At 41.4% G+C, this 12,966-nt stretch overlaps 1 protein-coding gene across 1 annotated transcript in view; it reads left to right on the forward strand.

Annotated features, from left to right (window-relative positions):
* The window catches only part of HPGD (15-hydroxyprostaglandin dehydrogenase), a 20,737-nt gene extending 9,410 nt beyond the window's left edge, over window positions 1–11,327 (forward strand). The window contains exons 4-7 of the mRNA XM_035113123.3: window positions 4,762–4,858; window positions 7,656–7,732; window positions 8,430–8,593; window positions 10,232–11,327. Coding sequence (XP_034969014.2) covers window positions 4,762–4,858; window positions 7,656–7,732; window positions 8,430–8,593; window positions 10,232–10,376 — 483 coding nt within the window. The 3' untranslated portion in view covers window positions 10,377–11,327. The remainder of the gene's footprint in view (window positions 1–4,761; window positions 4,859–7,655; window positions 7,733–8,429; window positions 8,594–10,231) is intronic.
* Window positions 11,328–12,966: the final 1,639 nt, after the last annotated feature.

A 12,966-nucleotide genomic window follows, 5' to 3' on the forward strand; every position in this document is an offset into this window, starting at 1 on the left:
ATTGGAAAAGGTCATAGATTCATGGCACATAGAACACACAAACAGATTCAGTCTTAAAGGTCTAGTAAACACCTCTGTCTGGTACCTTGGAGAGCTGTTGCTGGTCAAGTTAGTTCTAGTTCAGATGGACTAGTGGTTTGTCTCAGCATAAGGCAGCTCAGTATGCAGTATTGTTGGTGGTGGTAGTGGTAGCCATCTGTCTCACGAGACAGCGCCTCCAGTGGTGAAGTCAAACTACTGCATAAGCAGCACCAAAGTGACCTCCCCAGGGCACAAGCCTGGGCAGTGTGTAAGAAGGTCCTAGGCTGCCTAGATGACCCTCCCCCTTGCTAATGTGGTCCAAAGGAAAGCAGAGCACTATGTTTGGCACCAGCTTGGCTGCAGGCGTTGTCAGAAAGAGGTGTACAAGGCACCATCAACTGCCTTAGGGCTCCATTCCAGATTTGTGTAGGTTTTACTCCTTAGCTTTTCTTTTCCCAAAGATATCCTGCAAGGCCAGCAGGTACAGATTTTCCCTGGGGTTTACTCCCAAAGCCCTTATCAGGAAACAGCATAGCCGCAAGGCATCAGAGAATATGGGTCAGCATATTCCTTATCCTTAATGAGCTACTTTCCTAGGGTAACGAGCCCCATCTGCCCCTCATATTCCTCTAAAGTGTGTGCTGAAACAGCCTTCTTGACCATTGGACCCACTATTGGTCTAGTCCAGGCATCCCCAAACTTCGGCCCTCCAGATGTTTTGGGCTACAATTCCCATCATCCCTGACCACTGGTCCTGCTAGCTAAGGATCATGGGAGTTGTAGGCCAAAACATCTGGAGGGCCGCAGTTTGGGGATGCCTGGTCTAGTCCACTCAATCTGCCAGAAGCCCATAACTAACCAAGGGTTTGAGACTCATCAGCTACCCTCACCTGGTTTAGCCAGCCAGTCAAAGCCATTTCCCAGGTATGACCACTGTCACATGCTGATAGCTTCTAGAAGCCAAGAAGGAGCATGTGCACAACCCTTCCCCTAACACCCCAGGCAAAGTAAACCTTATATGAGCAGTTAGTTAGTAACAGCTAATCAGTAAAGTGATTTACAATTTGGAATGATGATTATATGTCTGCTCTTTTCAGGATCAAGGCAGTGACCTCCACAGCTTTTAATGTATTCCTGTTTTTTGTGGAATCTCTATGCCAGGCATAGGCAAACTCGGCCCTCCAGATGTTTTGGGACTACAACTCCCATCATCCCTAGCTAACAGGACCAGCGGTCAAGGATGATGGGAGTTGTAGTCCCAAAACATCTGGAGGGCTGAGTTTGCCTATGCCTGCTTTATGCAACTGAATGCATTTTTAAAAAAGCAATGCATAAGCCAAATCTGCTGTCAGTAAGAAATGGAAATGCCCAAAGGCATTTTAAAGAAGGCAAATTTTGATTGCATGTGGTTTGTTCAGGCACGTTTTTATTCAATTAACTGGTAGACCAAAACAATAATTGTTCCCTTTTATACATCTATTAGTTCCCTTATGTAAACTCCTTACACACACATACTAAAGGCAAAAACTGGCTAACAAGACATATTGTCGCACCTCACAAAAATCATCCTGGCATAGAACTTTCTCATGCAGGATTTAAAATAAAGTTGGTAAGGGAGAGCAAAATATTGCCTTTTAAATGGACTTTGCTGCTGCATGACCCCCATCTTGGTTTTTATAGCTTCATTGTGGTATTAATTGATAATTTGGGATATATAGCATTAACTTTTGTATTTTTTTTACTACTTTGAATATTTTTATAGCAAGACAGTAAAGCTATATTAAAATATATAAAAAATCAATAAGAAAACCACTGATTTTTAAATTCTAGGTTCTATTAAAAATTAATGGGGGGGGATCTTGACCTTCAGTGGGAACTTTACTCAAATATTTTCTACTGAAATTAAGGAAAGTTGAAAATACTTCAGTTTAAATGCATCTCCCCTTAGTTGTGAATTGATCACTGGGTATTACTACGGTAGTGTAAAGATTAGCAAATGTGTGCTGTTTGTTGTAGAACTATCAGGCAAATGACATATAGAACAAGCTGGTGCCTAAATGCTACTACATACAAAATTAGCAAAAGCTACTAAGGCTTTGAACAAACTTTTGTGTTGAAAAGTGTGCAGATGTTCATAATGAAGAAAGATGGTAGCAATATGCTTGACAAATGAAAGGGTATGGAAGAAAAATCCCTTAATGGGAGGTGAGCCCAGAGAGTGACATTGAGTTCTAGAACTGATGAAGAGTAACATACAGCAGGTTACCCACATCTCAAGATTTTCCTCTTCAATACTGGATGACGTAAGAGGAAGTTAACATGATGCGTTTCTTCTTCTTCATAATTTTGCTTGCGTCATGATGAGTGAGACAGGCCTGGTGGTAAATGGGATAGTCATATTCATACTTGCAGGACTAGAAGCTGCCAGAAAAAAATAATAATTATGCAACTGAAAAGAGCTATTGGGGAAGTCAGTTATGTCCTGGTTAAGAAGTGGAGAGCATCTGAAAGACTTGCTTTGGATGAGTGCAAGATCGAGGGCCACGGGGCAGGGCATGTAGACAATCGAGATGTGATGAACAAGGAAATCCGAGTCACTTATTATTCTTCCTGTCACTAGTTCTTCAGAATGCTCAAAGCAAATGAGTGCCCAGAACAGACATCAGAGAGAAGACATGCTGTGCATAACATTATGATTACTTTTTAACCAGTACTGCATACCCTGGTGTCTTAGCTAACTCAAGTGTATCATAACACTAGAACTCGTGGGCATCCACTGAAGCTGACTGTTCGGACCTTCAGGACAGACAAAATAAAGTACCCATTGGAATTCAGTCCCACAAGAGGCAGTGGTTGGCTTTGAAAGAGGATTGGACAAATTCATGGAGGATATCAATACCTGGCTGCACTGTTGGAGGAAGCTGGATAGCTATTGTGAGAACAGGATGTTGGATTAGATCAGTGTTTCTCAACCTTTTTTGGGCCACGGCACACTTGTTCCGTGAAAAAAATCACGAGGCACACCACCATTAAAAAAGTTTAAAAAATTAACTCTGTGCCGCCCTATATTATAATTATGACTGTAAGAAACACTTACCAAATATTGCTTTCCGGCGGGTTAGTGTTGTGAATTGGCGGCCGCCAGGCTCGTTTGCATTGAGCTTTGGGAAAGAGGAGGAGAAATATTGCTTTCCGGTGGGTCAGTGCTGTATATTGGCGGCCGCCAGGCACGTGACAATGCAAATCGCCCTTCTCGTCGCGGCACACCAGCCAGCGTCTCGCGGCACACTAGTGTGCCGCGGAACAGCAGTTGAGAAACACTGGATTAGATGGTCCACTAGCTTGGTCTTACATTCTTATGGTGCAGAATAGCAGTGGAAATTCTGTGAAATGTCTTGTGTGGCAGTGGAGTTTCCAAACACCTGTTCATGCATACAGGTGTATATATGTGTGCGTTTACTTCTCCCTCGCACAACAGTTTCCCCATCCAACTGCCAGGCATGGAACAATCAGCACTAATTATATATGTCATTGACCGACCAATCAAAGATTGTAAAGAGTAATGGTGAAATTTACAAACTTTCTCCCCGCTCCTGCCCTGGTTCTGCAAAGGTTGTTCACAATAGTTATGTGATTCTGGGAAATTTGAAACCCTTCCATTAGTTTTGCCTGTATAGTAAGGGGGTTCTCTAGATTCCTTTGCATTTCAGACTACACAGACCACCTGAATGAAGCCTGCAGACCACCAGTGGGCTGTAAACTATAGTTTGGGAACCTCTGGGCTAGATAACCCTTTAAACAAGCTGTTGTACTTTCTACAGTTCTCACTTAAAGTGAAACCGTGACAGTATTGGAGAAGCCCCTTCACTGTAGAGGGGAAGCTGACAAGGAGTTTCAAAACTGCAAAGTGGGCGGTGGGGAAGCTTGCGAGCTCTGCTTTTTGCAGCCTTTGCACACAATGCACAACCTCTTGCTGGAAGAACAGTGTGCAGCAGTGTTAGGTGAAAAAATCCTTCCACTCTCACAGCAAGCGCGGAGAGGTGTCTTCTCCACAGAAGTGAAAATGATAAGTTTTGAAGATTCTTGGGCTTTCAGGCCTAATTAGGTCCATAAGGCTTTTTTGCTAAGCCATCCTCAGATGTGGAAAAGTTCAAGCCATGGCTGCTGCAAATGAAGAATCAGGAATGTAATTTAAATACACTCCCAATTCTTCATTTGCAGGCAGAAAGTGGCACTTTTAGAACCTGGTGCCTTTTTCTGTCATCCTGCATTCTGACAAAGGTGCCAATTCATGATGACCAAGCCTGTCAACTTATGGAGGGTTGGTCACTTTTGGATCTGGTTCTCTGGCCAGATCTAATCCCCCTTCCCTTTTTTAGGATTTCAGAGTTCATAAATATGGTACCTTGACATGGGGGAAGCTGTTTTACAGTTAATTTGTCAGGCACCTAGAAGGACTCTAGGTCCATCTGCCGTTAATCAGAATTTCTAGGAAATCTAGAAAACCACTTGTAAGAACTGAAGATAAGGGACATTGTAAAAAAAAAGGAGGCAGATATAAGTATTCGCATCTCAATAATCTATTTCTAGATAAATTAGATGTTTGAGGAATACAAAAAGAAGCAACCACAGTGATTCTAAACTTGTTGAATATATTTATTGAAAGTCTGATTATAACAGACTAATATCAGAATGAGAAGAGACTTAAGTGTGGTGCCTCCTTTGTGTTTTCTGTACCAGATTTCAGTGATCAGAGGAACATATATCGGCTTAGAACACATGAAAACTCAAAATGGACATAATGGAGGAGTTATTGTTAATGTAGCATCACTAGCAGGTAAGAAGATTATATGGTTTTGTTTTTTTTAAGGCTACTTTCTGCATTTCCATTAGGTTGAAGTCCAGTGAGATTATAATAATTTCTTAAAAACTGTCAGTTTGCATTTCTTGGTACAAAAAGTATTGTTTTAAAGTGTAGAGATCTTTCCTATTCTAATTGACTCAAGAAGGTTCTGGAAGCTTCTCAGTGTGATACAAACTGGTGCAAGCTGGGAGTTTCTAGCTGACACATAAGTTTCTATTCTGCCCAGAAACAAGCGGAAGGTTCCTGATGTTTGGGTTATTCCTTCAGAGAAGCTGAACAGCTGGTTTAAACTGGTTCTGTTATCTCTTTCACTCATACTCTTTCATTCATATAGTCATACTGACTACAATAATAGGCCAGAAGGAGCCTAGTTTTCACTTTCTTTCTATCTCTCTTTCATTCTGGTGTGGTGTTCTGTATATAGTATGCTAAGTGCTAAGTTACAGTATTGTAAGTTTAGGTTAAGTCTGCTGTGGACTGTGCCAATCCTGAATGTATTGGATTTGTGACCATTATGCTCATTTGCCTTCAGTAGCAGTAAAGCTCTGCTGGATGAAATATTGCCTCTGGTCTATATTTTGGGAATCCTGCAATGTGTTTAAGTTTTTTTTCTCTGCTAACTACACCTTGGAATCTGCTCTGGATCAATATGAGCAGAATTCATGATATAAGCAACAACTGAAACATTGCACCAGTTCACTGACACCAGCGTCACATCAGAAAAAACCAGCACTACTAAAGAACCACCAAATCCTTGGGGTGAAAGAAAGGTTTTACTTGATGCATCAGGGATGTTAAGAAAGGCACAGGGAAGTTTTGAAACTAAAGCCTTTAAAGTATGGTTGTGATTTTTTTCCTCGATTTTAATGATTTATCTTTTTCTAAATCACTTTGAGAGGGTTTTTTAAAAAAACAATCAAACAGTGTATAAATTTTATGAACTAAATAAATAAATAAATAAATAATGCATTTCTCCACATGAAAATGTGCCTTCGGCTCTCCAATATTCTGTTGTGGCATTTGCCAAGTCAAAGAATTAGTGTCATCCATCAACCAAATCAGAGGAGAGAGATCAAAACACAGTAGATCACTGTATTTTAAAATGTCATTTGTTTATGGATGCTGTTTTAAACTTTTTACATTTTAATTTTTTTTGCAAGTCACCCACAGACTCATGGATTTGGGCTACTAACAAATTAAATAATAATTGTACTTTTCAATATCCAGTATAATAGCAGTGCTAACAATGAGAAGTTAAGGACTTGTAATCTGTCTTATCTATGAACTTCCTGTCTCTTGTAGAGGGTGCTATGAGTATGTGTTCATTAACATTATTATTTCCAGTTCAAGTAAACATGGGAAGTTATACCAGCAAAACACAAAACAAAACCCGCCGAAACTGTAACAGAGCACAGAGAAGTGAATAGCTCTTGCTCCAGCCAAACACATAAGAACAATAATCTTCTCATTTTTATTTTCTTAACATCTATGAACTTAATGAAGGACTCTGACAGAACTTAACCATTTGTAAATACCTTCAAAGTATAGCTAAAGTCTAATGTCTTACTTTCTGATGTCCAAAAATACTAACTGTAGCATATGCAAATACATATGTTTAGAAACAGATTATATCCATTTTACTTTATTTTATTGAAATATTTATAAGCTGCCCTTCACCTACCAAGGTGGAGTCTAGTTCATAGTTTAAACAAACCATACAATAAAATGCTAAAACAATAAAAATCCTATATCAAAATAAACAGAGGCTGCTGAAAGCAAAACAACAGCGCCAGAGTCAAACAGCAAAACCCTTAAAATGCCTGAGAAAATAATTAAGTCTTGTTCTGGTGCCAAAATGATAACAATGTCAGCGCCAGTTACACCGCTAAGAGGGAAGGCAAGTTTCACAGGACCTCCATCCTCAGGGACAGGGGTGGCTGCATGCCATCTAAAGTTCCCCACAATTCTCCCAAGCAACCTTATGTTAAAGTGCTAGCTGCCCAGTTGATCAATGGAGCATCGTCATGGAGCAAGCCCACTGTAGGAATCCCAAGGTGCAGGAGGGATCCCAGGGAAAAACTTTGCTGATACATGGGATCTTACAAGGCTCACTTTATGCATGTGGATTAGCCTCAATTTTTTGTCTTAATCAGACTCTAATTAGACCTTCAGATCCCTCCCCATGGTGAATTGTTTGCCACAAGCCGAGGACACTGTTTTGTGGACCTTGGTAGCACCCACAAGTGTGGAATGAGCCACTTTGTGAAAAATTCATGACTTGTGTTTGTGATGGAAAGCAGCCCTTATATCTGCCCTAATATCACTTGAGTCACTTCTGAAGTGTTCATTTTCAAACTATTCTGTGTGTTGCTTTGAATATCACATGAATTGGAAAAGCAATTAATAAGTTGTATAAAAAATAATAGCCGATCTTTCCCACCTTCTCCTGCAGTAAAAACATATAAAAACAGAAATGTTTACTTATGCAGGCTCAGTTCTTTTTAGTTTCATTCAGTATTAATCAGGAGTGATGCTCATTTTAATAAATATTTGTACAGTGGTACCTCGGTTTATGAACACAATTGGTTCCGGAAGTCTGTTCATAAACTGAAGCGTTCATAAACTGAAGCGAACTTTCCCATTGAAAGTAATGGAAAGTGAATTAATCTGTTCCAGATGGGTCCGCGGCATTCGTAAACCAAAAATTCGTAAACCGAGGTGTTCATAAACCGAGGTTCCACTGTAACTGTTTTTCTTTCCATTGTTAAAGGACTTATGCCTGTTGCATTCCAGCCAGTGTACAGTGCTTCAAAGCATGGGGTAATTGGATTTACACGTTCGATAGCCGTGAGTATGGGCAGCTGAAGAATTCTTATAATTTTCCCCATGACAAACTCACCTTGCTATTTTCCCTCCTCTCATCTATACAATATAACTGCATTATCTTAGCTATTCAAAGTAACTATGCTTTATAAATAAAAATTAATCTTCCTTCTTCAGAATCTGGTTGTCAGGATTTCTGAATCAAAGCTGTCAAGTTCTCCCTTTTTTTAAGGGAAATTCCCTTATGCTGAATAGAGAAGCATCTGAATTGGGGAAAACCTAAGGCCACAAAGGATGGGCTAGTTCTAGTTCCAAGAAACATATTTTGTGACAGTAGTCAGCTTATTTGAGTGTTACATAAATACTATCATACAACACCTGCTTGCCTTAGATATGTTGGCAAATGTTGATCATACAATATGTTTCCTAGTCTTTGATAATTATTATTATAAGTGATTAGCAACTGGATTGGTCAATTGACCACAAAGCAGAGAGACAATGGGCCAAATCTATCTTCCTCCCTCCCCCCCCCCACTCTTTTATCTCCATCCATGTACTAATAACTGGAAACTCTAGACCCCAATGATGTTGGCCCTGTGAGCAAGAAGGTGCAAGGAGTGGAGCTGTGCCTTTCTTTTCATTTTCTTTTCATCCTCAAGTCAGCTGCAATATGGTTTTCCCAACACCACCAACACTTAACATGTCTGCCATTTTCCCACAGATGGCTTCTGAGGCAGCAAACTATGGCGTACGAATAAATACCATCTGTCCTGCTTTTGTCAACACACCAATTCTTCAATCAATAGACAAGGAGGAAAACATGGGTCAATATGTTGCATACATCGACAAGATTAAAGATATGATGGAAGTCTACGGCGTATTGGAGTAAGTAAAGTAGGCACAGTGGTATTTGTCAGATTACCCACTGCCTTGCAGGACAACTTCGGGAGAAGAAAAGACTAAGGAGTAAACCCTACACAAATCCAGTGTGGAGTTCCTAAAGTGGTTGGATGGCGTCTTGTACGCTTCCTTCTGGCAACTGCGGCCAAGCTCTGCTTTCCCTTGGGCCGCATCAGTGAGGGCGAGGGCAGCCCAGGACCTCCATACACACTGCCCAGGCTTGCACCCTGGGGAGGTCACAGAGCTGCTGCTTAATGCAGCAGAAACAACACAGGAAGTAGCAGGAACCAACACAGGAAGCTGCAGCCACAGCAGGTGCTGTGGTTCTCCAGCTGTTTTACTTCGCCACTAGAGGCAAACTCCGTGGTCTTTTGAGGTAGACAGATCCCGATTCAGCCTAATAGAAATTATTTAATAATATTGGAGAGAGCTATATGTTTCCTGTAATCGAAACACTTCAGCAAAGTTTTAGAGAAAGAAAACAAACAGACAAAAAAACCAGCAGTACGTCATACCAGACAGGTCTCAACTTTACTTAAATTCTACAACATGCCAGCTATTAAAAGTACAGTGGTACCTCGGTTTATGAACACAATTGGTTCCGGAAGTCTGTTCATAAACTGAAGTGTTCATAAACTGAAGCAAACTTTCCCATTGAAAGTAATGGAAAGTGGATTAATCTGTTCCAAACAGTCCGCGGAGTACTTAAACTGAGGCGTTCATAAACTGAAGCGGACTTTCCCATTGAAAGTAATGGAAAGTGGATTAATCTGTTTCAGACGGGTCCGCGGAGTACTTAAACTGAAGCGTTCATGAACTGAAGCATGGGTTTAATTGGTTCCGGAAGTCTGTTCATAAACTGAAGCGTTCATAAACTGAAGCGAACTTTCCCATTGAAAGTAATGGAAAATGAATTAATCCGTTCCAGATGGGTCTGTGGCGTTCATAAACCGAAAATTCATAAACCGAAGTGTTCATAAACCGAGGTTCCACTGTACAGTGTTGGTGCTGACCTTTAAAGCCCTAAATGGCCTCTGTCCAGTATACATGAAGGAGCATCTCCACCCCCATCGTTCTGCCTGGACACTGAGGTCCAGTACCGAGGGCCTTCTGGCGGTTCCCTTGTGGAGAGAAGCCAAGTTGCAGGGAACCAGGCAGAGGGCCTTCTCGGTAGTGGCACCCGCCCTGTGGAACGCCCTCCCATCAGATGTCAAAGAGGAAAACAGCTACCAGATTTTTAGAAGACATCTGAAGGCAGCCCTGTTTAGGGAGGCTTTTAATGTTTAATCGATTATTATTATTATTATCTGTTGGAAGCCGCCCAGAGTGGCTGGGGAAGCCCAGCCAGATGGGCGGGGTATAAATAATAAATTATTATTATTATTATTATTATTATTATTATTACTACTACTACTACTATTACAGTCTGGGCCGGGGGTGGGGGTTAGACCCTTTCTCCTCTCTCCCATCCCGTGTTCTCTTTCACTGAACTGTCATCATCATTCTGTAAGCTCACATGCTCTTATGAAGCAGATTGTATTTAAAGAATAGAGCTAGTTAACAGCAGGCAGAGGACCTATTCTGACAGAGTATCTGATTCTTATCACTTAAATTCATTTTTAGACCAACACTAATTGCCAAAGGATTGATACAAATCCTTGAAGATGATTCATTAAATGGACAAGTTATGAAGATAACAACGACGCGAGGAATTCATTTTCATGAATACAACACAGCACCCATTGAAACAGGGAATTCTAATTTGTGACGGTTTTCATTCCTGAAACGAAATTGTTTTGAGTTGTAAAGCAATGCTAATGGTACACCTGAGTTCTAAATATTGCTGCCAATATTCCTTGTGTGAGGGATTAAACAAACATGATTTTTGATATTAAAAATTTAACTTTAGAAGTTTAGTTCTTAACAATCTGAGGCTGCATTCAGACGGCAGTTCATTCAATTCTCCTGATGTTTCCTTCACTGGATCTTTCACACAACGTGTGGATCTTTCACAAAGCCACTTCTAGAAATCTAGTGGAATGTAGTTTAGCACTCATCCCCATGTTAATTGCTTCCAGGGAAAATAATCAATTTGCAGCCCTGGAAAACAGAAAAATCACAGGAGTTTTGCTCACATAGTGAACTCTTGGATGGTAATTTGACATACTGAGGGGTGAATCATGGGGAAAACAGGAGCACCCATATGCAGAAAGGGTGGGGAAGTAGTTATCAAAGTTAATTTGATACAAAGCAAAACACAGGTCATCTGTGGATTCAAGCCATGGTGTGAAATACAGAATTAAACCATATATTTGGGACAGTTTATCTGTTTGCTATGCATTTGAAGATATCTTGAGATATATTGCACGATGTTTCCTGAGATCAAGTAACAGGTCCTCATCTGTGTTTGGGTACAATTGGATGCCATTTTGAATCAATATGGTAGACTGAACCTTTCTGAACTGCACTGATTTTAACCACTGATTTCAAAGCTGCACTGACGATCTTAGAATTCCTGACCAATGCTAGGGCCAAGGCTGCTACTACCTATTATTTTAAAATTAAAAAGGACATTTTGTAAGTTACTCTCTCTTTAAAGAAAGCTTGTATAGGGTTAATATCAATAACTACTTAAGGATCATATTACTGAATTTGGTGGTTTAGAAACCTTGTATGTGGCCTGTGTAGTTACTGCAAAGAAAATAAACTTTAAAATCAAGTTGGTTATTCTGTAATGGGCATTTAATTTTTTTTAACTCAGGTACATGTTTGTGAAAAAGATATTTTTGTTATACAAAGGGAAGCAATTGTAATTTATTAATACTGTACTTAATGAAATGACTTCAGTTCATTTTCACTTTCAGTAGGAAATAATATCCCTGTACTGCTTTTTTCCTCTTAGAAAGCTGTATTTTTGACTACTACATTTCAAAAAGCTACATAGTAGATGCAAAATACTTAAAATGTTCAAATATGCAAGCAATGTCAACGTTTTAAAACTTTCCTTACGTATTTCATCTGAAATACCAAACAGGAGGACTTCACTTGAATTTGAGACGACCTTTGCGGGTCCAAGCACAGTGAAGCCGTGGGCAGCGGGGCCAAGGCAAGGTGATGTTACAGTAAACACAGGGCAACCGCTTGGGATTTAAACTGGCCACAACTTTATTGATTACTTATGTCAGGTTTTGGCACAGACATTGGATGCGTTCCAGTCTGCTGCTTGATTATTTGGCAGAATTAACCAAGGTTAAGGATTGTCCTAAGGGGCCCAGGTGGCGCTGTGGTTAAACCACAGAGCCTAGGGCTTGCTGATCAGAAGGTCGGCAGTTCGAATCCCTGTGACGGGGTGAGCTCCCGTTGCTTGGTCCCAGGTCCTGCCAACCTAGCAGTTCGAAAGCACGTCAAAATGCAAGTAGATAAATAGGAACCGCTACAGCGGGAAGGTAAACGGCGTTTCCATGTGCTGCTCTGGTTTGCCAGAAGCGGCTTTGTCATGCTGGCCACATGACCTGGAAGCTGTATGCCGGCTCCCTCGGCCAATAATGTGAGATGAGCGCGCAACCCCAGAGTCTGTCACGACTGGACCGAATGGTCAGGTGTCCCTTTACCTTTACCTTTAAGGATTGTCCTATGACAGGCATGTCAAACCTGCGGCCCTCCAGATGTTTTGGACTACAATTCCCATCTTCCCCAACCACTGGTCCTGCTAGCTAGGGATCATGGGAGTTGTAGGCCAAAACATCTGGAGGGCCGCAGGTTTGACATGCCTGTCCTATGACATATATCGAATCAGGAGACCCTTTTGGGGATGCTATGTCCCATCAGCCCCCACCTGGGCATCCGGACAGAAACACCTCCCCCTGGATCCCTTTAATGAGATACCCTGATTCCTTGAACCCAGCCAGGGGACTCCCAACCCCCCATCCACCTAGACTAAGGATCCAACCTAATGCCTTATCTGCCATCAAGTTGTGACAATTGCTATGAGAGCAGCAAAAACCCCAGATGAACCCAATTTATCTCCTGCCTGGCCCTGAATATGGTGACCAAAGACTTCCATAGCGAGGTCTTACACAGGGCCTGTCCACTTACCCCCAGGTAGTCCTACACATAAAGCTTGGGGTAGGTGGTGAATCCATCATCAACTGAGGCTGAGGCCTGTGTTCAACCAGCTTTTACACCCCGGGAGCAGACCAGAGCGAAGAGGTTTTCCCTCTGGTCAACTCCCTAGACCACTGCAAGTCCCAGCAGTCAGTGCAGCCAATGCCGGAGGAAGTAACGTCCTCCCCTGGCTGTGCTGAAGCCAGAAGATCACCCTACCAGATCTCAACTGTTGCTCCCCTGCAGCCAGCAAG

The sequence above is a fragment of the Zootoca vivipara genome, chromosome Z1, assembly GCF_965207765.1.
Source record: "Zootoca vivipara chromosome Z1, rZooViv2.hap1.1, whole genome shotgun sequence".
Taxonomy (NCBI): domain Eukaryota; kingdom Metazoa; phylum Chordata; class Lepidosauria; order Squamata; family Lacertidae; genus Zootoca; species Zootoca vivipara.